The 27,707-nt window shown below is 41.6% G+C and overlaps 1 protein-coding gene across 4 annotated transcripts in view; it reads left to right on the forward strand.

Moving 5' to 3' along the window:
• Positions 1–24,701, forward strand: part of LCLAT1 (lysocardiolipin acyltransferase 1) — a 183,558-nt gene extending 158,857 nt beyond the window's left edge. For all 4 annotated transcript variants that reach the window (XM_086700293.1, XM_086700292.1, XM_086700296.1 and 1 more), the window contains exon 6: positions 20,719–24,701. In XM_086700293.1, the coding sequence (XP_086556419.1) occupies positions 20,719–21,221 (503 nt within the window). In that variant the 3' untranslated portion in view covers positions 21,222–24,701. The remainder of the gene's footprint in view (positions 1–20,718) is intronic.
• The last annotated feature ends 3,006 nt before the right edge of the window (positions 24,702–27,707 follow it).

The following is a 27,707-nucleotide window of genomic DNA, read 5'->3' on the forward strand; positions in this document are numbered from 1 at the left end:
AGTGTGCCTGGTGTACTCAAAGAAGGACCCAAAACTCTGTGTGGCTCAAGCAGAGTGAGCCAGGGGCATGATCCTCATAAATGAGGACAGAAAGGTAATAGGCTGCCAGATTACACACAGCTTTATGGAGCGTCAAGTGTGGGAAGGACTCTGGTCTTTTGTCTCGGTGGGTGGTCTGCCTGTTGGGGTGAGGGGACAAATGAGGGTGTCACAGTGCAGTGACTAACATTAAAAGGATTACTCCGTTTTCTCCTGTTAGGGTGAAAAAGTCTGTAGGGGGGAAGGTGGGCAAACAGGGAAACCAATTAGAAGGGTATTTGCAATAATCCAGGTGAGAGAGGGGGGCTTAAGGTAAAATCAGTGAGGTGATAAGAACTGGCTGGATCCTGGGTATCTTTTAAGGTAGAACAGGCAGGACATTCTGACCGATTGGGTGTGGAGCTTACGAACAGATGAAACATCGTTGGCTGCGAGGTTATTGGCCTGAACTGGAGGAAGGACAGTTTGGCCTTTGAGGCAAAAAAATGTGGGAAGCACAGCTTTGGGGGAAAAGACCAGGAAGAAGTTAGTTTAGACGATGTTAGACTTGAGGTACTAATTAGACATATAAAAGGAGATGTGAAGTTAAGAGTCAAATATGTGAGTCTGCAAGGGTGGGAGACAGGTTGACGATACAGATTTGGGAGGCATTAGCACACATTTGGAATTTAAAGCTCCAAGACTGGACGAGGTCACCTAGGGAAGGAATGCAGAGAAAGAAGAGTAAAACCCAAGTCTGGAGGAGCTCCAGTATTTAGAGATCAGCCTGCAGTATTGAGAGATCAGACTTAAGAGTGACCGGTGAGGCCGGAAAAGCACCAAGAGTAATGTGGGCGGGAAGCCAAGTAAAAAGGTCTTTCAAGGAGGGAGGGACTTATTGGATCTCGTTCTATGAAGGTCACCAGTGACCTTGATGGGAATGGTTTTGGTAGAGTGATGACAGCAGGATTCAAGAGAGACATGAGAGAGGAGGATTGAAGACAGTATAAACAAGTTTAGCTGTGTAGGCAAGCAGAGAAATGAGTGGTAGCTGGAAGGAGATGGGCATCAAGTGAATGATGGGAGAACTTATGAGCATGTTAATGAGCTAATGATGAGCAAGAAGGGCGGGGGGGGGGGACTGACCGATTAAAGGTGGAATTGATGTAGGAGAGAGGGGAGATTGCTGGAGCAGAATCATCAAGTAGACAAGAGGGGAGAAGATCGAGCACATAGGGGAAGGCATTGGCTGTCAACCCAAGTGTGTACAGATCATCCATACAAAGCAGAGAAGGCAAAGTAAGTACGTGGACTTACATGCCCACTTAGGTGGGGAGATGGAGTGGTAAGAGCCTGTGGAACTTTCTTATTTATTTCCTGGGAGAAACAGGATGAGAATGAGAGATGGCGAGGAAGTAGTGAAGCTTTAAGAGAAAAGCAAAGGCATGAAGCACTCACATCTGGGCAGATGGGACACAGAATGGACTACAAAGATACATAGGATTGCCAAACAGCACTGAAGGCCCACTTCTGCGTAACAATCCGGAATCTACCAAGGACTCCCACTCGTCTCCGTTCCCAGCCAAAAAAATCAAATAAAATAACACCCACCAAAACATGTACCCATGTGATAAGCTCAAATGAATTTCTGGGCAAAGGAGAGTCAGCAAACTGAGAAACCTTTAGTAGTGAGAGTGGTACCATAAATGGGTGAAGTGAAAGGAGATAAACCTTCAGAACTGGGCCTTCCAGTTCACTTGCGTTGATTTGCTTTGTGGAGGTACGGTGGAGAATTTTTACCAGGAAAAGAATGAGAACTTCTATGTCAGGAGGACAAAATCAGATTACTTTATGGTAAAGTCTCAAGACTGATTGAATGGTTAAGACTTCTTGAAATCCACTCATAACAAAATATTAAGCAGTCATTGATCACCTGTATAAAGGACTGAAGGGAGACCTTTCCCTGTGTACCAGAGGTGGAGGGGGCACTGGGTTACAGAGCAGGTGTGCCGTCCACAGTCTGCCCAGCCTGGCGTCATCTACAGCCACCGGGCAAGAGTCAGCAAAGCTATGCAAGGTCATTTTGACACAAGTGTCATGCTGTATGCACAGCTGAGAGAGAATGCTGCCGTTGAGTTGCTGTGGGGTGTGAAAGGATTGTCCTTTTGAGTGGTGGGGGAGGGAGGATCTGCCAGGGGAGGGGGAAGGTTAGAGGGGGTTATGTAGAACTAGTTCCCAAATGTTTTGTAAGTTTCTGTGTCATAGCATTAAAAGCAGAAGTACATACTCCCAAATCTGAAGAGATTAGATGCTGTACGGTTACTCTAATATTGAAGGGCCCAAGGATGGAGGGGTGTGTGTGTGTTTGCTTCATTTGATAAACCTGCCACTGTGGTAATCTAATGAATTAGAAATATCTGCTCCTAAAAAATATTGATCTCAAGACACATTGTCTTCTGTTTATCTTGTTATCTTTATTATTTTCTTTGTCAATCCTAATTGAATTATCTGACTTTTTCAGGAGCACATTGATTTGATCTTTTTCCTTTCTAGATAGCAGCAAGAAAACATGTTAGGTATTATTTGTTGACCTGAAAGAAATTACGATAGTAGAAATTTTAAAACATCAGGTTGTATTTAGAGTAATCTTTTAATTAGGAAATTATATCTTGCATTAGCCAGGAAATGTTGCAAAACAATAATGCAGAGCATATGGATATGTTAATGCTCATTTGAATGAATAGGAAAATGTTCTGCATTCCACAAAATGCTAATACCAAAAAAAGTCATTAAAAATTAGTACATGAAAATAAATTTTGGATTTGTTTCAAGCTTTAAATACTTTGTTTTCTAACCTTTTGGTTAGAATCCAACCAGCCTATATTAAAGCTCCGTTTAGACTTTAGCAGATATTACAAATTTGGGATATATTATCACTTTAAGTATTTTTTAGGGCACATATTTGAAAAGCTTTAAAAAAATAACCGCTTTTAGAGGTACAATTTACTTGCTGTAAAACGCAAGTATGTTTTAAGTGTACAAATTAGATGTATTAGGTAAATGCACAGTCACATAACTACATTATAGTACAAATTTAGAACATTCTATCACTCCCAAAATTTCTTTCATATGCGCCCCCCCCCCCCCCACCTCCAGCCACCTTTGCACTCAGACATCTCCCCTGAATTACAGTTGCTAGCAACTGCTTATTTACTGTCACTATGGTTTTGGCTTTTCTAGATTTTTATAGAAGTGGAATTAAGTAGTATGTAGTCTCCTGTGTCGGCCTCTTTCAGCATTTATCAGTTTATTCCTTTTTATGGCTGAGTAGTATTCTGCTGTATGGAATATACCACAGTTTGCTTACCCACTCATAGGTTGACAGACATTTGGGTTGGCTTCCAGTTTTAGAATATACTATAAAAAATTGAGATGAGCATTTGTGTATAAGCATTTGTGTGGGCTTCTGTTTCCTTGGCAGATACCTACGAGTATGGTTGCTGGGCCGCTGCCAAACTCCCTTCAAAGCGGTTGTGCTCTCACACCCCCATCAGCAGTGTTGGAAAATTCCAGTTGTTTGGTGCCCTCACCAAAACCCCATGAAAGCCTTTTAAATTCTGACCATTCTAATAAACGTACAGTGTATCTTACCTTGCAGTGCTTATCTTATTGTGGTTTTAGTTTGTATTTCCCTAATAACTAAAGATGTTTAAGTCGTGTTTCTTGGACTTATATGCCTTTCCTATATCTTCTTTGGAGATGTGTCAAATCCAATCTTTTCACCCATTCCTAAACATCACATTGTCTTACTATATTGTAAGACTTCTTTATATGTTTTGCATAGAAGTCCTTTCTCATATATACAGTTCGCAGATATTTTCTTCCAGTCTGTGGCTTGCCTTTTCATTTCCTTAAGGTTGTCTTCTGAAGAGCCCAAGTGTTTAATTTGATGAAGGAGGGTTTCTCCATTTCTTAATTTTAGGTTGTTATTCTTGTCCTAAGAAATTGTTGCTTACCTCAAGTCACAAAGATTTTCTGTGTTTTCTTACAGAAATGTTATAGTTTTAGCCTTTCCACTTAGGCCTGTCATGCATTTTGAGTTGATTTTTGCATATGGTATGAGGTAAGCATCCGATTTGTTTGCCTTTGCATGTAGACATCCACTTGTTCCAGCACCATTTGTTGAGAAGACCATCTTTTCTCCATTGAGTCACCCAGGCAACTTTGTTGAAAATGAAGTTGTCTGTATGTGGCTCTGTTCCTGGACTCTGCTTTTGCACTGATGTATACATCTAGCCTTCTTTCAGTCCCTCACTGAACCGTTATAGTGAGTCCGGACATAGGTTAGTGGAAGGCTTCCAGCTTTGTTCTTGTTTTTCAAAATTGTTTTGTTATTCTAGTTCTTTTGCAGATCTTTATAACGTTTAGAATCAGTTAATTTACACAAAGCATACTAGGAGTTTTAATGGAGATTGCTTTGAATCTATAGGTCAGTGTGGAGGAGAAATATCTTAATAGTCCATCTTCTAGTATCTCTCCAATTGCTTAGGCCTTTTTCATTTCTATTAGCAATGTTTTACAGTTTGCAGTCTTGCACATATTTTGTTAAGCTTATTTCCAGGTGTTTCATATTTTTGATATATTTAAATGGTATTCTTGGGGCGCCTGGGTGGCGCAGTTGGTTAAGCGTCCGACTTCAGCCAGGTCACGATCTCGCGGTCCGTGAGTTCGAGCCCCGCGTCAGGCTCTGGGCTGATGGCTCAGAGCCTGGAGCCTGTTTCCGATTCTGTGTCTCCCTCTCTCTCTGCCCCTCCCCCGTTCATGCTCTGTCTCTCTCTGTCCCAAAAATAAATAAACGTTGAAAAAAAAAATTTTAAATGGTATTCTTTAGAATTTGAATTTCCAGTTGTTAATTGCTAGTATGTACAAGTAACTTTTTATGTTGAACTTGTATCCTGGAACTTTGCTAACTCCACTTATTCCAGCAACCTTTTTTGTAGATTCCTAAAGATACTGTACAGTCTTTTATATTGCTTTGACTAAAGATAGTTTTACTTTTTCCTTTTCAATCTCTGTGCCTTTTCTCTTTCTGCCTGTTGCAATGATTAGGCATTGCATACCATGTATGTCATATTAAGTGCTATCATATTAATGTAGGACAGGTATATGCTTTGGTGTTATTTTAGATATGTGGAATGAGAGACCAGGAATATTCTACCTAATAACTTGGGTTAATTTTTCAAACAGCTCTCCCTACCCCTTGTTGAGCATCTCTGTGCTGGTGAGCTTCTAGCTAGGTCTGGGAAAAAAGGTGAGAACCACTGGTTTTTGTTATACATTAAAACTTTAGGTCTTTACATACTGCTTATAAACACTGAAATGTAAAAAACCCAAACCCACTATGAAGTATAGCCTCAGCTGAGTGAATACTGGTGTTGGGAAGTGGTAATAGGTTACTGTACCACATGGCTCTAAGACTCTGGCCATAGCTTTCTCCTTAACCTTAGGGTGCAGACCACCAGATTTCAGCGCCCCCTGCCATCAATCAGGAAGCCTCTAGTATGTGTCTGCCATTTCCCTCGCTCATGGTCAGCAGCCCCATCCCCATTGTCCCACTGATGCAGATTTCTACAAATAGGACACTTTGTATTCTAGCACTAATAAGACTTTACTCATGTACCCTTCAAAAACATTCCCACCCTCATCCTGGTGTATGAAGGTAGTGGGATTAACTGAGGAAGTAGTCTGAGTTAGAAGGCAGGCCGTCTGCTGTCTCCAGTCTAGCCGAGCACCTAACAGCCTCATCTCAGTCCTTAATGACATCTACCAAGATGCCAAGACCCTATTTCGAAATCAGGTCACATTTGAAGTTCCAGTAGAAGTGAGCTTTCAGGAAGACACTAGTCATCCCACTACATATACTTATTTGCTTCCCTCATACATTGTTATTCTCCCAGTTTAAATTTCAGGATTGGTAGTTACATATCCAGATATTGACTTTCCATATGTCTGTAACTAAATGTTTTTATTTATTTTGAGAGAGAGAATGAGCAGGAGAGGGGCAGAGAGAGAGAGAAAGAGAGGAAGAGAATCCCAAGCAGGCTCCGTGCTGTCAGTGCTGAGACTGATGCAGGGCTCAATCCTACAAACCACAAGATCATGATCTCAGCCAAAATCGGATGCCCAGCCTACTGAGCCACCCAGGCGCTCCTATAACTAAATTTTATTTATTTTTATTTTTATTGAAGTATAGTTGCCACATAATGTTGTTAGTTTCAGGTGTACAATAGTGATTTGACAGTTCCATACATTACGCTGTGCGCACAAGTGTAGCTACCAGCTGTCACCATATAGCGCTATGACAGTACCATTGATATTCCAGTATATTCAGTATCCAGTACCAGTATATTCCCTATGCCGTACCTTATATTCCCATGACTTAGTTCATTTCACACCTGAAAGCCTATATTAGCCAATCCCCTTCCCCCATTTTGCCCATCCTTGATCCCCCTCCCCCTGATAATCATGAGTTTTATATTTTTAGGTCTGTTGCTTTTTTGTTTGTTTTGTTTTTTAGATTCCATATATAAGGGAAATTATGTCTTTCTTTGACTTATTTCACTTAGCATAATACACTCCAGGTCCATCCTTGTCATGAATGGCAAGATCTCCTTTTTTTTTTTTTTATGGCTGAGTAATCTCTCTCTCATGCATGCACGCGCACATACACACACACACTATATCTTTATCCATTTGTCTACTGATGAATATTTAGGTTACTTCCATATCTTGGCTCTTGTAAGTGATAATACAGTAAACATAGGAGTGTGCATATCTTTTAAAAACTAGCATTTTCACTTTGTTTGGGTAAATACCCAGTAGTGGAATTACTGAATCATGTTATTGTTACTTTCAAGTTTTTGAAGAACCTTCATACTGTTTTCCAGAGTGGTTGTACCAATTTACATTCTCACCAGCAGAGCATGAGTGTTCCTTTTTCTCCCCATCCTCACCAACACTGGTTGTTTCTTGTGTTTTTTATTTTAACCATTCTGACAGGTGTGTGAGGTGATAGCTCATTGCAATTTTGACATTTCCCACATGAGGAATGTGTTTATAACGATCTTTAAACAGAAAGTTTAAAGTTATTATTCTAATGACTGATTTTATGCCAATTCATAGGAGTTGATCCTTAGCGGGGAGCCCTTTTCTCTGTCTACATCCTGTGTCCTGATGACTGTTTTCAAAGAAAGAAACTGCTCCTTAATAAACGGTACTTTAGTGGCCCCCAGTCCTGATTCCACTCCTCTGCGGCTCAAATGGAATATAGTCACTTACTAAACAAGTGGGCTAGATTATCAGCCCTGACCTCTGCTTTCTGATGAAACTGGACAAAGTTTAGTAGAAAATAAACTCACCCTTAATTCTCCTCCCCATCCCCAGTCTCCATTGATTCTTTGGAGAGTATTCCTTTGAGAAATAGGTCAACACTAAGGAAGTTCTCATTGAAGTTTGGGGAATATTTAGAAGAATCTTTGATCCTGTCTACTCTAAGGCATAAAATACAAAGAAAGAACATTGTTATGTGGAATATTCCGTCCCTCATGTCAACAGTTGAGTCTAGAGTCTATGGGATGCAAACAAATGAGTTTTCTGCCTGGCAGAGCATGTAGCAGGGCAGTTATTCAAAACTAAGAATCATGAGTCTATAGGTGTAGACTGCCACCTGGATGGTATTCTGATCAAAAGGCTTAGGACTATTTGGGTTCATGTCTAATTCTGTGTTATGTTAACCATTTGTCTTTGAGATTCATCCACATATAATTTTTAAAAGAAATAAAGAAGTACAAAAAGGAAAACAACATGCAAAAAGAAAAATGTAACCTCTTTTGGCCGGAAGTATCAAAATGGTATACGATGTTGTTATCGGTAGGTCTGCTCTGTTCTTTGAGACACATCCTCTGACCTACGTAAACTTGATTTGCTTTTTCATATTGTTTTAAACTTCAAAAGATGCTCCATATACTTTATAAGAAAAGAGCCTGCTGTTCTTTTGCCATCTTGGAAGCACCTGAGACTTTTGTCCTTTGGTTGAGCTACACACAGCCTGATTCTTTATCCTCTCAGTAAAAAAGAAGTTACAGTCTTGTCAGATTATCCCTTCATCCCATGGTGGCACCCTTTGCACAAATGAAGAACTGCACATAAGACAACCTGCATTTGAGAGTTCGTCATTTGAAGTTTGGAGTGATCCCCGGATTGATCCATTTTCTTCACCACCACCACCACCACCGCCACCTCGCTTTGTACTTTGCCTTACAGGACTCATTAAAACAAAATACAAACACAAGAAAGAACAAATTATGACTAGTTTGAATAAAGAACTCAAGGCTATAAAGTATTTTCCCTGGTGGCATATTTAATTTGGTTGTTTGAGAGAACATCGTATGAGCAGGTGGCGGTGGGATGAAGAAGTGGGAAACAGTCTTCAAAAGAGGCATAGCCCTTCACTCAGAAAGATCTCCCCACATGCCTTCCATCGCCCAGAGGGTCTTGTGGATTAATAAGCCCCTACTGTAGAATGAATGCATACAACTGTGGTTGATCAGTCCTGGTTGATGGAGAAAACCTTGTTTTACTGAGATCTCCGAATCTTAGACTGCAGTCAAGCTTACTGAATGGGAATTCGGACTCTTAAATGATTGAAAACAATGAAATTTAATTCTTAGTTCATCCAAGGAGAAAGTGTGTCACAGGGGGTGTGGCACAAGCCTAAGGCAGTTTGATGAGACCTTTGAGGACCCGTGTGGCTCCCCCTGCGGAGCCCAGGGCAAGGATCAAACTCATCTGCCACCAGAGGCCTTCACCTTCTACTTTGTTGCCTTGCTCTTGAAAACAGCAACTTACCCTACACCCCATTAATAATACCCCATATCCTCAGCCAAACTTCCTTTCCCTCTTAGAGGAGAAAAAGATGAAATTGCAGAGGAGACTCTGTAGTCACATTAGGTTTTGCTTTGGGAACTTTTTTTTTTTTTTTTTAAGTTGAGCTATACTGTTACTAGCAAAATTTTTTTTTAAGATTTACAAGATTGCAACTTAGATACTCCACTGTATTTTAGATAGCTACCAAAAATGGGTGGTAGGGCCTACCTTGAGACTGGGTGGGTCCATCAGTGAAACATTCCAGGAATGCATAACAGAATTTTATAGAAGGTCATCATTTAGACTTTATATCAAACCATAACAAAGCTCTTACTCAGAACATGTGTGTGATTGTGCTTCAAAGATGGAAATAATAATAGTGCAAGGTTAAAAGAAACTTGAATAGAAACATCAAGACCTTTCATTTGCATAGAATTGGTTTCTTTACATTACTAGACCACCTTTATAAACTGGCTGACAGGTCCTCCTTCTCTGGGTTTTGGTAGCCCTCCAAGAGAAGCATTATTGATTGCAGATGAGGGGCCTGAGGCTCAGGAAGGTTAAGTAACTTGCTCAAGGCCACATGGTTAATAAATCACTGTGCCTAGGTATAAAACCAGGTCAGCTTGACTCCGTAGCTCCTGTTTTTAGTATGCAGTTCTTAGGAGGTAGAATAGGGTAGTGGAAAGGCTTTGAGTCAAACAGGCAGTTAGTCAAACTAATTGCTGACTAACTGATCTTCAGCAAGTGACTTAACTTCTCTGTGCCTCAGTTTCTACAACTATAAAAGAGGGATGATGTCACAAAGGTTGTTAAAGATCGTATTTTAGGGGCTCCTGGGTGGCTCAGTCAGTTAAGCAACCGACTTCTGCTCAGGTCACGATCACACGGTTTGTGGGTTCAAGCCCCGCGTTGGGCTCTGTGCTAACAGCTCAGAGCTTGGAGCCTGCTTCAAGTTCTCTGTCTCCCTTTGTCTCTGCCCCTCCCCTGCTCGTGCTCTGTATCTCTCTCTCAAAATAAACAAACATTAAAAGTTTGTTTTTAAAAAAGATCCTATTTTAAAGTGACTGTATCCTGTTAAGCTCCACGAGGGCAGAGATCTTCCTTTTGTCCACCAGTGTGACCCCTAAGCCTACAGCTGTGTCTGGCACAGTGAAGATGTGCTCAAAAGAGAGCTTGTTGAATTCAAAATCCTGGCACTTAGTAGTCATTCAATAAATAGTAATATCCCAGGGCTCCTGGATGGCTCAGTCGGTTAAGTGGCCAACTTCGTCCCAGGTCATGATCTCCTGGTTCGTGGGTTCAAGCCCCGCAGCAGGCTCTGTGCTGACAGCCCAGAGCCTGGAGCCTGCTTCAGATTCTGTGTCTCCCTCTTTCTCTGCCCCTCCCTTGCTCATGCGTTCATTCTCTCTCTCTCTCTCTCTCTCTCTCTCTCTCTCTCTCTCTCTCTCTCAAAAATAAAAACATTTAAAAATTTTTTTAGAAGTAAATAAATAGTAATGTCCCAAATGCATTACTAGTCACCTTCAACCCTAACACCAGAGCGAGGGGACTAAATAATGTGTGGTCTCTGATCTCATTGAATTTGAAGACCAGCAAATGAGTAGAGAGGATGCATGTGCTGACACTACTGATCTTTTCATCTGTTACTGATGCATGTCTAGCAGTTTGGGAACATCTAAACTTTGTAACGACAAATTATATGTCGTCAATGCTCTGGTTTTTCACACTGCATTTTGATGGTCTTCTCTCAACAGCGTTTTAGCACAAATATTTCTTTTGAAGAGTAATGAGCAGAGTTTAAGTTTTTCAAAGACTAGGCAAAATATGTTCATGTCATCAACACCACCCTCTACAGATAAACAAGTGTAAGTGGCGGTTGTGCTTAATAGGTCCTGGGATGAATTTGGAACTCGGATTCTTGTCCCTTTACTTCCTAGCTCATTTTGCTGTTCTGTTCCTGGCTGTCCATTTTTGCTTTGTAATTTCTACACTAAAATCCCCATGATTGAGAAGACGTGGCACCAGAGTATAGCTGCTGGGTTGGCCTGCCTAGAAAATTAGCACCTGTGCCCTTTGTCCTGATCACACAGTAGTGCCAGAATAGTTTGCATTTCTGGTGAAAATAGACTCAATAATGATATTGGATGGCTTTTGAATTGACCACAGAATTTTATCAGGCACGTCTCTAGTATTGCGGTACATTTGCACAAGCACACTCTGCTCTAGTTTGTATATGTGTAAGAGCAATTTTATCATGTGTACATTCCCATAATTCTTTTCCTCTTCCATATTTATGATGGTTTCCTCTGCTATCTGTAATCTTAAATTTGCCTCTCTTTTTTCCCCTTAATCACATTCATAGAGTTTAGTAGTTTATGGATCTTGTTAAATAACCAACTTTTGTACTTCTTTATTCTTTCACTATTTCCTAGTTTTCTTTAATTATTGCTTTTTATCTGTAGTAATTTTTTCCACTATATTTCCCTTTGTATTCTCCCCCACCCCCACTTCCCCACCACCACCACCCAGTTTCCAAGCTTAGTAATTTCTTTCTCTTTTTCCTTTTTCCTCTTTAATAATGAAGCATTTATTGTTGACTACGGCCTTCACTATATCCATTGATTCCATTTTTCATTCTTTTTTAAGGAGTTCATAATTTTCCTTTTGATTTTGTCTTTGATCCAAGGGTTATCTAAAAGTGCTCTGTTAAAGGAGGACATCAGATTTTATTTTTTTATGGGATTTTGATGTAAGGATGTGGCTTTTAATATCTTAACTTTTACAAAATGGGTTTAAATCTTCTTATTGCCAAGCACGTAATCCTGTTTATTGGTGTTCCATGGATACACCCCTCTAAAATATTTTTGAAAGACCTATAGACCTATATAATCTTATTAAACCAAATTTATCAATAGTTATTCAGTTCTTTCATGTGATTGGTTATTATTGGAGTGACCTATTATGGAGGACACTGAAGCCTACACTATAATTTTTAATTCCCTTTGCATTTCGCATATTTTCCTTTTAATATTTAACACCTACTTTGGTTCATACAGATGTTTGGCTATTATTTTCTTTAACAAAGAAAAAGTTTAATCTTAACCAGAGATGCTTAAAAAGATACTTGATAAACCTTAAGCCATTCCTAATAAAAACTAGAACAAAATAGAACTAATAACATACACTACTAGTGTTTTACCAAAACTCAACAGCAGTGATCTAATGCACTAAAATCCACACCGTAAAGTCAGAACTATCCTTTTTATTAGTAAGTAAATGCTAATGAAGGCACTAAGAAAAGACTACCTTGGGATGCCTGGGGGGCTCAGTTGGTTAGGCCTCTTGACTATTGATTTTCGGCTCATTACTTTAAGGTTTGTGAGTTGAGGCAGGCTCTGTGCTGACAATGCAAAGCCTGCTTGGGATTCTCTCTTTCTTCCTCTCTGTTCCTCCCCCGCTTGTGCTCTCTCAAATAAATAAACTTAAAAAATTAAAGACTACCTTAAAGATGAAAATTGAACATGAAACGGTTTTTGCAGCTGATAGAAAAATCTAGAAAATCAAAAAGAATGTAGAAAAAAAGGAAACAATTTAATAAGAAAATTTGTTAAGACGGCTGCATATAAATGTACAGCAAACGATTTCTCTCTAGCAGTAACTGCCTAAAAGCAGAAGTGGGACCACATATTCCATTCATAATCACAGCAAAAATTCTTAAATTACTTAGGAATAAATTTTAAAAGCCACAGAAGCTGTGTGAAGAAAACTAAAATCTTATGGAAAGACATAAAGTAAGTTTTGAACAAATGGAAAAGCATACTTTTTTCTTAGAGAAAAAAACAATATTAAAGGGTCAGATCTTTCAAAGTTACAATGTAAATATAATGCAAATGAAATTTCTGAAGAAGTTCAGTAGGGGGGCGGGGAGGGTTGTTATTTTAGAATGGAATTAAATGCTCTCAAGTTTACGTTGCAAAACAGTTACCAGCAGGAATCAAGTACAGTGTGAAAAAGAAAACAGGCAGATTTGCTTTACCAAAGATCCGTCACTAGGGAAATCAGTGTGGTCTTGGAGCCAGAATAAACACAGCGCAGAAGAGAGGAGGGAGACTAGATGTTTATATATTTGAGAGTTTAACGTGTGACTGAGTTGGTATTTCCAAACTATAGAGAAAGAGGAGTCCTTTAATAAAAGATGCTAGAAAAACTGATGTCTACTGAAAAAAAATTAAATTATAAAATTAAATGGAAAAAATGTTTTTCATCTTGCAGAAAAATATAGAATATACATACAGTCTAGGAACAGGGGAGATAAATAGGAATCCAAAAGCTATAATAGAAAAATGAACTTATATAGACACACACACATACACACACACACAATTATTGGAAAAGTTGCTATAAATGGCATAGATCATGGATTGTGTAAGAATATTTGCAACAAAAAAATGCAGAGGATTAAATAATCCATGATGAAGAAGGAGGTTTGCAAATTTGACTGAAAAAGAGACAAACAACAGAGGAACTGGCTAAAAGAAACACTGCTTTCACAGAGCAGCAAATCCAACAAAATCGATTCATTGTGGCCAGGGAAACACTAGTGACCAGCTGATGAAACCAGTGTGAAAGATTCACCGCTTAGGATAGAGGGTAGAGTTCTTACAAACCAGAAGATAAACAACTGAATTTTCAAAACAGTCAAGGATATGACCAGTATTTACATCCAATTGACTTTTTAACCTAATCAAAGACATACAAATTAAAACAAAAATGATACAGTTTGCAACTTAATAAAAATTATAATACCAAGCATTATAAGTAAAAGTGTGAAAAGCACGATCCTACGCTTCTCGGGTTTTAACTGAACATTGTAGAGGTCATTTACCCATATTTAGCAAAAAGTGTTAAGGTGTTCATATTCTTTGATCCAGCAATTTATGGAATTTATTCTAGAAAATCACCATCATTAGTTATATAATGATCAATTTAAATGTAGTTTATGTGGGAACACCTTAAATATCTGAAAAACAAAGGAATTTTTAAGATTTCTACACAAGCAAATATTATGCACCCATAAAATGACATCTTAGAAAATCTTTAATGGCACGAATGGAAAAATGAATGAAAAAACAAGTTATGAAACAGTATGTATAGTATGGTCCTATTTGTTAAATGTTTACAGATCTCTTTTTTCAGGACATACATTTTATACACTTATGTATATATATGTCTATATGTATGTGAGTCTGTCCTCACCAAGTATACACTATTCTGATCTTGCCTTAAATGATCTATTAATACACCATATTGTAAATTGTGGAAAATGTCAACATGTTTTCATTCTATCTAGAAAATGAAACATGTTTTAAAGACTCAGAGAAGCAGTGTTTATTGGACAACAGATTGTCAAAACTGAAAAGATTTCATACATTTATACAAAACACCAAAGCTGAACAGATTTAGGATAGGAATGTGAAAATACAGGTCCCTGAAATTATCTGTAGGAACCAAATTCAGTTTGGATAAGCAAAATTGTTCACAAATACACAATTTTTAATTTCACCTTTCCAGGTGAAAGTTGATTTTTTTAAGTATTTATTTTGAGAGAGAGAAAGTGTGTGTGTGTTGAACGGGGGTGGACCGGAGAGAGAATTCAAAGCCATCTCAGCACAGAGCCCGTCATGGGGCTGGAACTCACGAACTGTGAGATCATGACCCAAGCTGAAATCAGGAATCAGACACTTAGCAGACTGAGCCACCCAGGTGCCCCTAAAAGTTGATTTTTAAGCATAGGATGGTTCTTAGAAAAAGAAGAGGTACTAATTTTGATTTCTAAGAAAGTAAAAGCAAGATGGGGCAGGTCAACAGTGCTAGAGTACTGACCATCACTTTCTGATTCTGAATGCCAGCAGAGGATTAATATCTACACTTCCCAGAGAATGGCTAAGGATGAGTTGGTAGAGATGGAGAGAAATGTGTATCCAAAGGGGAATTAGGGCCTCCCTCTAGAGCCAAGGTCAGTCTCCTCAACGGTTTTGCTTCTGTGCTATGGGAGAGGCGTGACTGCAATCAGAGGATAAACCACAAGGTGTGCTAGAGCCCACTTGGAACCTCTCCCAGAGGAAGAGGAAGTCTAGAGGAAGGAAGGAAGGCCGAGGGTAGCAGCCTAAACCTAAACTCCCTTCAGGTGCTCTAAGTGGTCACTCCACCTGGAGGAATAGTGACAGGAATCTGAGCAGATCCCACAGGCCAGGACCTTCTCTGAGCACTTTACAGGTCTTACGTAGTGGATCCTCACAAAACCCTAGGAGGGTAGGCACTGTTATTATCTGCACACACAGAGGAGGCTTATGGTTAACAAGCTAAGGCCGGAGAGCTGGTGAGACGTAGGATCAGAAGCTGCCTGCCTCTACTTTTCATTCCTTAAGTAACTACTCAACTTATACAAAAGCAAAATGAATAATGTTCTCAGTGGGAAGTAGTATTTTTCTGTAAGAAAATGGTACTAAGTCCCAATGCCACTTAATTTTCAGTGGGTTTGTGCATGCCCTTTTATTTTGAAGCTGAAAGTTGTCTTATTAGTGTTTTTAGTCTAAGTCTATCTAAATCTGTCTGTTCAAAGCCATTCTTCAAAGTGTTCTGACTAGTGCCAATTTGTCACGCTCATTATTAGCCATGTACTATTATATGTCAGTGTTAAAGTGCCACAGTGAATGATTGTCAAGTTACTAAATCCAACTGTTATCATCTTGGAGTAATTTTTTTTTTTAATCTGAAAAACAGTGCACAAAACCAGCAGCCTCAGCATTTTCTTTTAACACAAATGCATCTTAGATGACAAGCTACTTTTTATTTAAAAGTCTCCAATATAGGGGTGCCTGGGTGGCTCAGTCGGTTAAGCGGCCGACTTCAGCTCAGGTCATGATCTCACGGTCTGTGAGTTCGAGCCCTGCGTCGGGCTCTGTGCTGACAGCTCAGAGCCTGGAGCCTGTTTCAGATTGTCTCCCTCTCTCTGACCTTCCCCCATTCATACTCTGTCTCTCTCTGTCTCAAAAATAAATAAACGTTAAAAAAAATTTTTTTTAATAAAAAAATAAAAAATAAATAAAAGTCTCCAATATATATAGTTAGATTTATGGATTTAGATCTGAGTAATAGAATATAGGTTTATATGTTTTTTTCATTTTTTTTTTTTAAGTTTATTCATTTTTGAGAGAGAGAGACAGAGCCTGAGTGGAGGAAGGGCAGAAAGAGAGAAACACAGAATGTGAAGCAGGCTCCAGGCTCTGAGGTGTCAGCACAGAGCCCGACATGGGGCTCGAATTCACAGATTGCAAGATCGTGACCCAAGATGAAGTCAGATGCTTAACTGACTGAGCCACCCTGGTGTTCCAGCTTACATGTGTTCTTAATTTTTAAAAAAGTATTAAGGTGAAATCCAAAATAGATTGTACTTTTGTATATTCTCCATGTATTTTAAAGTAGAATGGGGAAAGAATAAAGTTGATAACTGAAATTTCAGACCATCTTGGGTTAAAAAAAAAAAAGTTTGTATTTCTGTTGTTCTGCCACTGAACTGCATAGATGGATGTGTTCTTCAGCAGCTATGGGCAGACCAGGATTTCTTCACCCAACTCTTTCATTTGAAACATAAACTTGTCTCACTCCCAGTGAGCTTTTCATATTGCATAGGACTCTTGTAATCATCATGGGCTCAACTTGACATGCTTGGAGACACTCCCTGCTGCATATTACATTTATAAATTCCAGTCATATCTTTTAAACCTCTGTTGGTTACTTAAACCTGACTGATGTATTAAATATTCCCTCAGTCTCAGCCTTAGACTAAAAATTAAGATTTGAAGTACTAAGTGTCCTGTTCTTCCAGGAGAGGAAAAGAAACATTTATGGGCCCACAAGAGTGTGGTTGTTCTAACAGAGTAGTAGCTTTACATAATAATAATAATAATAATAATAATAAAGTTTGAAACTTTCCAGAAGACACAGTATCAGCAACAGAACAGATTATTTTCTAAGCGCCATACAGACAGATGGCAGGTGGCTAGATAGTTGAGATTACAACTCTAGATGCTATCTAAAAAGCAATGAGATCTTTTAAAAATGGATATTACTGATGGCAGCCATCTTAATTTGCATATTTTAAAGTATGTTGTTTTCATACCAAAAGCTTTAAAGGCCGTATAAATCCTTTGCACTTGAAGGAACTTTATCTATTATTGCATTATTTTAGCCCTATTACAAGCTGATACATGTAATGAAGGCATTACATGTATTGAATATGCATTTTGTTATTGTCACTTTGGAACGAAGCATGCCCCTTGAGTCTGCTAACCCTCACCTGTTACCTTCTGGGAGGAAACTAACAGGTCCAGTAGTAATGGCTGCTCTAGGCTTAGAGGCCAGGAGGTCTTGATAGGATGTCAGTGAAAAGTAAGCTCCTCTATTAGTGATAAAGGGTTGTGTGTGGCTCTGGGTTATCTGGAGACAAGAAACTTACTATAAAGTTTACGAAGTATCAAGGTACCTCAGGGTGTAAAAGCCTTTCTCCATCTCCTCTCTTGCTCTGGCTTTAATGTGTTTCTGAGTCTCTGTGATTCTTTTTTTTAATTTTTTTTTAACGTTTATTTTTATTTTTGAGACAGAGAGAGACAGAGCACGAATGGGGGAGGGACAGAGAGAGAGGGAGACACAGAATCGGAAGCAGGCTCCAGGCTCTGAGCCATCAGCCCAGAGCCCGACGCGGGGCTTGAACTCACGGACCGTGAGATTGTGACCTGAGCTGAAGTCGGACGCTTAACCGACTGAGCCACCCAGGCACCCCTGAGTCTCTGTGATTCTTAAGGATCCAGTGCAGCTCAAGGGAAATGAGAAGCAAGGTATAAGCCGGCTCTTCTCCCTTCCCCAGTTCTCCTGCTCACTCAATGTTAGCAGCTAACATTTATTGAGTATTTACTATATATACTTTTGACCCTATTTTTGTGTTTTTATATGTATTAGCTCATTTAATGCTCTCAACAACCCTGTGAAGTAGTTTGTAGATACAGGAACTAAACTACAGAGACAAGTAATTAGTCAGTAAGAGGCAGAGCTAGGATTTGAACCCAAACGGTCTCCTTCCCCAGCTCACCGTGCTCTACACAGCAGGGTTTCTAGAATTTTTCACTTAGGAACATTTCTGTAAGTGCTACCAACACAGTCTTAAAACTTGCCGTTTGTACAGTGAACAGACAGGTGTTTGCATACACGCCCTTCTCCATGGGTTGCCCAGAAGAAATAGAAAGCAAGGGCACTTTAGTTTCTTACTAGTATGGCCTGTCCTTTTGATACCAGTTTGTGAGCATGAAGGGCCACGTGTGGAAGGAAGGCCGGCTCGTAGGAGCCCCCTGCTCAGGAGGAGCCCTGTGAGGTGGTTTGGGGTGACTGAGGATGGTGGCAGCTGCTGGGGGAGGCCGTGGATGAGTGAGGCTGAGGAGACTGGCAACCTTTTCAGGGCAGGGTGTGGGCAGGTGAAGCAGAAATGTTGACTGATTGCAGGGGAGTTTTGAAAGTAAGTGAAATGCGCACCCGGTTCTGAATAAGAGGCTAAGCAGCATGACAAGTGACAAGATGTGTCCTGTTATTTTCCCGTCGTGAGATGAAGTGGACCCCCCGCTGGAGTCAAAAAGGTCCAGCCTCGCCTTTTTTTCTAGGCGTTCTGATCCAACTCCACCAGAGCCATCCTGCGCGGGCCTTCCATCCCCCTCCGCTCTCCTATCAACAATGCTCAGCATCCCTAAAACACTGTCCTCCAATTTTGAATCTAAGCCTTGTTGACATAGGTATTTTCATTTTCTAGACCATAGTCCTAATTAAGGGCTGATTGTATCTATCAGACACTTAGGAAACCAGACTGCAAGCCAGTCCTTATCCTGAAGTAAATCACAGAGTAAAGGAGACAGTAGACATTTACAGAAGACCTAATCATTAAAAAAGCAAGGAGAACAACCTCTAATAATAGTAAGGTCAATGGGAAGGGTAAACATGGTGAGTTAAGGTGGGAAGTTGCTTTGTGTCTTGTTCATATTGGGGTAAAACTTAAATGCTATGAAGTGCATGGGTCTTAAATGCACACAGTTGGGTATATTCCACACCCTAATCAAGATCCAGAGTGTTTCGGCCACCTAGAACACTTCCTTGTGCTCCTTGCTGATCAGTTCTCACCCCCGTGGCAGCCACTGTTTGGATTTCTATTCCCACAGATTAATTTTGCCTGCATCATACATTTCTGTAATGAATCAAAGCCCAGATCCAAGGGCTCTCACTGAAGAGGGCATGATAAGGAAGAAAGCAACATTCAGAGATTGTGCACCAACATGCTGTGTGCATTGGGCAAAAAGCTTAACCTCTCTGGCCCTTGTATACAGGATTCAAGTAGGCGATCCTCATGTTTCTTTAAGGATTTACTACTCCTGCTTACATTTCTAATCTCAGAGACACCACCATCCACTCAGTACCCTGAGCCAGAACACAGGAGCTCATTCCACCTTATCCTCCCACATCCAGTTGACCGCTCTTATCGTGTCAGCTCTCTTGTAATTTTTTTAGACATGTCACTTCCTTTGGCCCCTGCCTCACTGTCATTTCTTGCCTTGTCATGACCATCAAATTACTCTTACTACCTCTCTTGCCCGTGGTCCTCTCCAGACCATTCTTGTCACTGCCGCCAAGGTAATCATTGCCAAAATGAAACACATTCTCATCCCTTCTCTGTTGATAATCATTAAGTGGTTCTCCACCATCTAAGGTGCTTCTCTGTCGCTTACAGAATGGAGTTCACATTCTCAAGTTTGACAGTTGAAGGCCTTTACCAGATGCCTCCAGTGTACTTGTGAGCCCCTTAGCCCCACTATGCTCTCTGGGCCCACTGCACCTGCCTGGCCAGCTCCCTCCCCTCCTTCCCCGCCCCCCCCCCATTAGGGCACTGTTTATGCATCTGTCTCCCTGATTCTCTTATGAACTCTTGAGTGAGATTAGTGAGATTAGAGATTATGTTCTCTCTCTCTCTCTCTCTCTCTCTCTCTCTCTCTCCCCAGCATCTGGCATGTGACTTTGCTAAAAACACTTAACCCCAAAGTAATTAATCAGGAGACTGCTAAGGATGGTGGTGTCCTGGCAGGGTCTCACTTGGACTTCAAGCTGATATGGTTTTAAAAAATAGAAAAATCACATAAAAATGTTAAAAATTAAAAAAATTAAAAATCATATGGTAGTTTTCATGCATTTCTGACCACTTCACTAAGTCTAATTCTGAGTGTTTCTTTCCAGTGCTATCATAGCAATAATGAGTTAAAGGTAAGAAATTCTGTGTTTTTATTTGGAGAGAAGGTATATTAATAAGAGGTATGAAAGCAGTGACTCCCCCTGGTATAAAAGGGCTAATCCTTTTATTTCTACCTCAAACCTGACTTAATGTGCTTATCCATTTAGTTCTAGAATGACAGGTTACTCTTTCTGTGAAGGTAATTTCTTTCTAAAGGTTTTGGTGGTGATTAGCAAACAGATAAAAAACTAAAAATGGCGGGTAAATTTATTGACCCAAATGCCTAGAAACACCAGTATTTAAATAGCCCTTTTTGTTCACCGTGGCTCTCTCTGTCCCGATTCCACCCCCACCCCCACCCCCGTTTTTGGTTCTGCCTTGTGGTTTGCATCAGCGTTACTACCCCCATTGATCATCACTCAGTCTGTATTTTCATCTTTTCCAAAACCTAGGGAAGAACCTTGATGCCGTCCACGACATCACAGTGGCGTACCCTCACAACATTCCTCAGACAGAGAAGCACCTTCTCTACGGCGACTTTCCCAAGGAGATCCACTTCCACGTGCACCGCTACCCAGTGGACACTCTCCCTGCCTCCAGGGAGGGCCTCCAGCTCTGGTGCCACAGGCGGTGGGAGGAGAAGGAACAGAGGCTGCGCTCCTTCTACCAAGGGGAGAAGAGCTTTCACTTCACCGGCCACACCATAATTCCACCTTGCAAGTCTGAGCTGAGGGTCTTTGCGGTCAAACTGCTCTCTATACTTTATTGGACCCTGTTCAGCCCTGCAATGTGCCTCCTCATATATTTGTACAGTCCTGTTCGGTGGTATTTTATCATCACCATTGTTGTCTTTGTGCTACAAGAGAGAATATTTGGTGGACTGGAGATCATTGAACTTGCATGTTACCGTTTTTTACACAAGCAGCCACATTTAAATGTAAAAAAAAATGAGTGAGCTTGTAGGGTAACAACCCAAGGGTCTTTTGGAGATGTGTTGAGCCTTTTTAAATGGAGATGCATTTTTGCATGACTATGTCAGATATTTCTACTACCATCATTATTTGTTAAAGATATTTTGCACTTAGTTTTGTGGGAAAATATTGCTACACACGATTTTTTTTTTAAATCTCTGAATGTAATTTCAATACACGAAGCAGGGAGCGATCGCTGTGAAATAACTCGGGCCAGAGTTTTATTAAGCAATCGCCAGGCTGTTAAGGTACACATACACGATTTTCCTACAGGCCCAGTCCTCTTCCCTAACCAATTCCCCAGCCAACTCCCCAGACAAGAAGCAGATCTGGGGCTTGGGAGCATTGGCTCAGATCAAGTGCTGGCACTTGACTGTTGAGGTGAGGGCCCTTCTTCCCAGCTCCCTCCCTCGGCACTGTCCCCACACTCATTTCTACACCAGTCAGACCACTGCAGCCTTCCTTAAGGCCAGAGACCAGAAATCCCTTGCCCTTAAACCAGCCATTTCGATAAGAAGCCCTTCATTACTCATAAAACCTTGGCATTTAGCCTTGCACTGACCTAGACATCAGAAGACCACCTGTGCCCTCTTTTCACACGAAGACCTGGACGTGTCTCAGGGAGCAACCACAGGCTCTCCACTTAGAAACCTTGGTTTGAGTTTTTAAAGATAGGAATTAATACAGTTCTTCATTTCTACGTACTCTAGCATGCTCAGTGCCGGGGTCTCTGCTGCTTATTGGCAGGTGTAGCTCTTTCTGCGTAAAAACGATACACATCACATCACTTACCTTTCTAAAGGAACAGCATAGAGAAGGTTCTGTTCTTGGAGTCAGAAATTCTCGAAGTTGTGTCTTTTGAAATATTTCTTTCAAACCTGCCCCCAGAGAGAAAGTTATTGTATTTCTTGTACGTGCATAGGTATCTGTAACATCTGCCACGAAAACAACAGCACTTGCAGACGGGGCAGTAATGGTTTATCCTAAATTATTCAACCCTCGTAGCCTTGACAAATTTTACTCTTGGAACCAAAATGGTAGCACGAAAATGAACCCCTTTTTAAGGATAACCAGGGCTCGCTCACTCTTTTTAGGCCCAGGCTTCTTTTCAGTAGTAAAATTCAGACCCACTTTTGACCAGTTGTTTGCCTCAGTAGTCCTCGATTTGGAGCCCATGGGAAATCCAGCAAACCAATAGCACCAATCTCCTCTGAGGCAGAAGTGCAGGGTCATGTTCCCCACCCTGCTGGGGCCAGGCACTGTGCTTTTCGTCATAGGACGGGGGTGCTGGTCAGAGGCAGTGAAAAGCCTTTAGCTGTTAGCAAACCTGTCTACTTCACCCCTGCCTTGAACCAGCCTCAAAAGCCATTGCTTTATTACTCTTTTGGCATGAATGCCTTCTCCTTAATTACGACCTCTTTTTGCTCCACAGCGACTTTTAGCCCAACAATTGAAGTGTGCATTGCCGTGAAAGGTGAGCACATCGTGAGCCCAACTTACGGAGGACATTCTTTCAGAGTACAGGCTGCGCGTACGACGCTGTTGACACATCACCTCTCCTGGGAGGGACCTGACCAGTGCCGCGCAGACACGCACCAGCCTGTATTTATCTGCTCCCCCAAGGCTGTTCTTAATGCTGCCTGGAGCTACTAATTCGTTATTATGAACATCTGCTCTAAACCCAGCTGTTGACTCTCCTGGCTTTTTCAGGTGTTTTCTTTTTTAGCTTTTTTTTTTTTTCCTTAATGAAAGAATTTTCTAATTTAGGTTTCTCTCAGACTTCCTTTTGGTTATATTTGGAAACATAGAAGGAGTTTCACAGTCAGCATCGCATTCACATTGTCCTGGGCAGTAGAGAAAAGCTGTGTTTCCCGCCCCACACTTTATACTGCTGCCCACCGCCCTCTTCCAGCTTCTCATGGCTCCTGGTTTAAGTATAACCTCCATATGAGGCGTGAGATCCGTAAAAGAGGAAATCTTTTTTTTCTTTCGTAGAAAATGTTTTCCTTTTGATCATAAAAAAATACACATAGAAGAGTCAAACTTTGTTTTATCTACCCAAAATTCGTACACACTAGAACTGGGGGATAATAGACCTTGTACCTGCTGAATCAGGAATGATAACTTCAAAAAGAAAAAAGCTGCTTCTTGTTGGTTTTTTGGTTTTGGGGGGAGGGGGTCTTTGTGTTTTTGCAACAAGGCGTCTTTTAAAATCATAATTATTTGTGTTCCTACATATTGGTCCTTTTTTTAAAAAGTGTTCAAGAACTATTCATTTGATGATTTGGAACTCAGAGCTTTGTAAAATTGGTAACAAAACGTCAAGCAGGAAGTAATTGAACTTTGGTGTCGTGATCGGCCTCAGGAATGCACCCTCCCCCCCTTCCCACCCCTCACCCTGGACTCCACAGCTACTTGTCAGGCTGCGTCTACACACCATACCCCACCTCACACCCTCTCAGGCCCTTGAAGGTAAACCCATTGGACCGTGAAACATTTACAGTACTGTCTGTCCAATTTGCTCGATCTTCACTGTTGAGAAGCGTTTTAACTGAAGTGTGGTTTGTGTGGGCCGTGAACCATTGTACTTGAAGTAGGCACCTGCAGGGAAGGGCACCGGCCAGGTCACACGTTCTAGCAGACCCCACTGATGAAGCAGGCCAAAGCCATTGTGCAAATCAGAAGCAAGTGGTGAGAGGCGGGAAGAAAACACGGTCAGCGGCCGTCATTTGAAAGTCCCACTAAAACCCTTCCTTGTTTGTTATAACACTAACCCACAGCTTAGGGAGAAATACCAGCTTCCCTTCATGTCACTTTGAAATTCATTCCTTCCTCCTCACCACATCAGGAGTCGGACGTTGGTGGCCAAATCCGAATTCTGCAGAAAGGGGGCCCTTCTCGTTTCACCCGGGCCGCGACCATGATGCCCCTGTGCACTTCCCTAATCGACACTCTGCTGGAGGGAGCCTGTTGGTAGCCAACTGTTTACATTTCTTTATATAAATAATGTGCTTTCAGTGCCTTAGTTACGGGTCCCTTTCTTTTTCTTGTTCCAGGAATTCTGCAATGTGTTTCTTAGGTAAAAGTCTCTCTTTGCTACTCACTGGGAAGAAAATGGTTTGTAAACACTGGTCACTGTCGTAAACTTTGTGATGACATCCAGAGAGGAGAGCTAGATGCTGAGGTGGCTTTTGCCTTAGAGCTGTTATTTATGCCGTAGGAAACAAAAACGGTCCCGTCACACCATGAGCTTCAGATTGGAGATGACCCAAAAGCCGCCTTGTACCGACCTTAAGTTTTTATTTCAGAAGAGAATCTTGGTTTTGGTAATTTATTTTTTAAAAGATTATGTACAAGTTTTAAAAATAACTCACAGAATGGCCTTAGTTTTCAATGTCCACTGGTATGTTTGTGAGTTGTGTTATCTGTAATTTACATCCCAGAATAAAGTGGAGTGAATTAGATACAGTTTGCCCATGTGTCATGTTTCTGTTCTTGTCGGGCAACCGGGTGCTACTTTCTTTTCCCACGTTGGTAAAGCCATACAGTATGTTGTATAAGGAGATCCTCATCAGTGCTCTTTCTTTCACAGATGTTTAAAAAAAAAAAAGCCCACACACAAAGGGAATATACCTCTTCGATAACTGGAAAAAGTCTAGGGGCCACAGTCAAATTTAGGTCTCAGTAAATGTCATCAGAACTTGGTTTTCCTCCATTTTTCTCAGTTCAGCCCTGAGGGCGATTTGGTTATTTCACACTTGTGGTGCTGTAATGGCAGATCTCCACACCACCAGCTGCAAGAGGGAAATGGGACTCTGCACCCACCAGCACTGTCAGGGAGTATGTAACTGGGAAAGCAAATCTCGGAGCAAAGTCTTGAATCAAAGCATGAAAATGTGCCTGGCAAGTATGCTTGCACACACACAAACACACGCACACAAATCATGGAACCTAAGGGTGGCAGAATATGCCACCCCAAAATACAGCTATAGTTAAACACATGCCACCCAAACTATGCCACTTGGGTGCATTGCTGGTTTTGAGCTATAAGCACTTGAAAAGCAGCAAACAGAGGGAAAGACTTTCTATGAACGGCCTCATCTGCCTGAAGACCTATTCTCATTCCCCAAAAGGACTCAACAGCCATAAACCCCCTCCCTGGGAGTTTCATCAACCAGCGAGGGTGGACGCCTGTCACAGGAGAGAAGATGAAGTCAACACCACACCCAGATAAATGGTGCCACAAAACATCATATGTCCCATCTGGTCTTCTAAGGGCCAGTACATCTTTCCTAAAAGTCATTGACTCCCCTAAGAGGCCTCCCTCACTCCCCTCTTCCCCTTCCTGATGAAGGTGTTATTTAATCCTGAGTTCTTTGTTGTTTTTTTTTTTAAGTTTATTTATTCTGAGAGAAACAGAGACAGCAGGGGAGGGGCAGAGAGAATCCCAAGCAGACTCCACGATGTCAGCACAGAGCCCACTGCAGTGCTCCATCTCACCAACCATGAGACACCCAGGCATCCCTAATCCCGAATTCTAAGCCACCTCTGGGAGTCACTCCTTTTTCCTTGGGTATCTCTATGTATACCTGAGGGATACATGTTAATAAATTTCTGATTGTCTTCCTCGTGTTAATCTGTTATCACCAAGACAAGAACTCAGAAGGGTAGAGGGAAAATTATTTTTCCTCTCCTGCAGAACCTGTCCTGTAAGCTCTTCCATGCCTGCCGCTCTGTCTTCAGGTTCTACAAGCATTTTGCTTGAAGGATTCACTCTGAGGGGAGCCCATGGTGTCATTCTCTAGCAGAGGGACACACAGGGACCGAGGAGCCCAGATCTTGAGAGCTGGTTTCAAGGACTGGGCCATAGCCTGGTGGGATTTCCACACACTGTTGATGCAAGGGAGAGAGAGGAGAGCATAGTCTTGCTAGATGCCCACTTGTCCTCCACATTACTCACTTTACTGATAAATTGTGTACAGGGCTTAAGCAACTCCCAGTGGAGTATGGCTTTCTGATGAGGCATTTCAAATGCCAGCCAGTGAGCCCTAGGGTGTGTACAGAAGCTCATCTATGCATGTGCAATGCATATTGCATTTTTGTGCCATCGACTTCATGCTAATTTCGTGTCAAAACATTTTAACAGAAGTAAATTGCTAAGAGGCAATGTGTGCTCTGCTGGCCGTGCTTGACTTGTCGCAGGATCCACGTGATGACCAGAGCCTGTGGTTGCTGTGTCCCTATATCCTCCCAGGGGCAAACCTAGTGGGAAAGAGCCCAGGGGACCGCTTCCCCAGTGGCCCAACAAAAACCCTAAACTGGGTTTCAGTGATTATTCCTGAACTGCTCACTTGCCCAGAAACCCTGTGTGGGTTGAGTTCCTGGGTTGCTTGCCACCTCCCGGAGTAGGGGTGGAGTTTGGTCCCTCGTCCCCAGGATGCGTGTCGGAGATGGATGGATTTTAAGAGGACTGTTAATGAGAATAGGATGGGGTGACGGTGGATGGCCACACGGCCACCTCAACTGTGAGAGCTCCCATGTCTCCTAATGCGGCCCAAGCAGGTCAACAAGGTGTCCAGAAGGGGTTGCTGGTCCTGCACAGTGGGAGCCTTCTCCATCAACAGTAGCAGGTATTTGGGAACCCAGGCATCCTCCATGGTTGTGCACAGACCATCTCATCAACGACTGGTCCCTCTGAATTCTTCTGTTACTGCTTCCACACACAACACCCAGACTCAAGCAAGACAACATGGACATTTTTCTCTCCATGGGGATTTGTTAAAGTAACGACACTGCAGCTCTGACGCCCCTCCATGTCCCAGCACTGCACACGCACCTGCAGTGTCACTCAGTCTTCCCTCACCTGCCTCCGAGTGTGTCCTTCCTTCCTGGTGCATTAGATCCGACAAATCTGGGGACCTGTTACCAGCTCTCCCTGCTCCACGGTCTCCACGTACCAACCTCAGAACACCTGACCCAGTTTGATCGTGGAACCCCCTTCTCACAGTCCCCAGTGGCTTCCTGCTGACTGCCAGACAGCCTACTCCCAACCCAGCCAACCAGTCCTCGGGACTGTCCCCAGGTGTGAACCGGTTCACATGAATGTACCTGATTGCTTCTTGCCCCTTCCCATGTGAAAGGCATTTCTGTCACCAACCCACGACCAGTCAAATCCCACTTTTTCTCTCACGTTTTCATGATCAATTTAGCTTAAAATGTCCTCCTGCCACAAAGTCATTTCTCTGCAGCTCATGCTTGACTGCATTACATACTATCTTGTGTTATAGTTATTTTTCAGTCTTATCACCCCAGCTGGAATATAAGCTTCTGGAAAGCCAAGATAAGGATGCCTCACATTTCTCTTTTCCATTCTTTTTTGCACAATAAATTCTTACTGGTGATTCCATGGGAGTCATTCAGAAAGGACTTAGTTTAGCTCTAAACTAAAGCTGGGTGCAAAAATTTACAAA

The sequence above is a fragment of the Puma concolor genome, chromosome A3, assembly GCF_028749965.1.
Source record: "Puma concolor isolate L17-30 chromosome A3, mPumCon1.1.hap2, whole genome shotgun sequence".
In the NCBI taxonomy this organism is placed as follows: domain Eukaryota; kingdom Metazoa; phylum Chordata; class Mammalia; order Carnivora; family Felidae; genus Puma; species Puma concolor.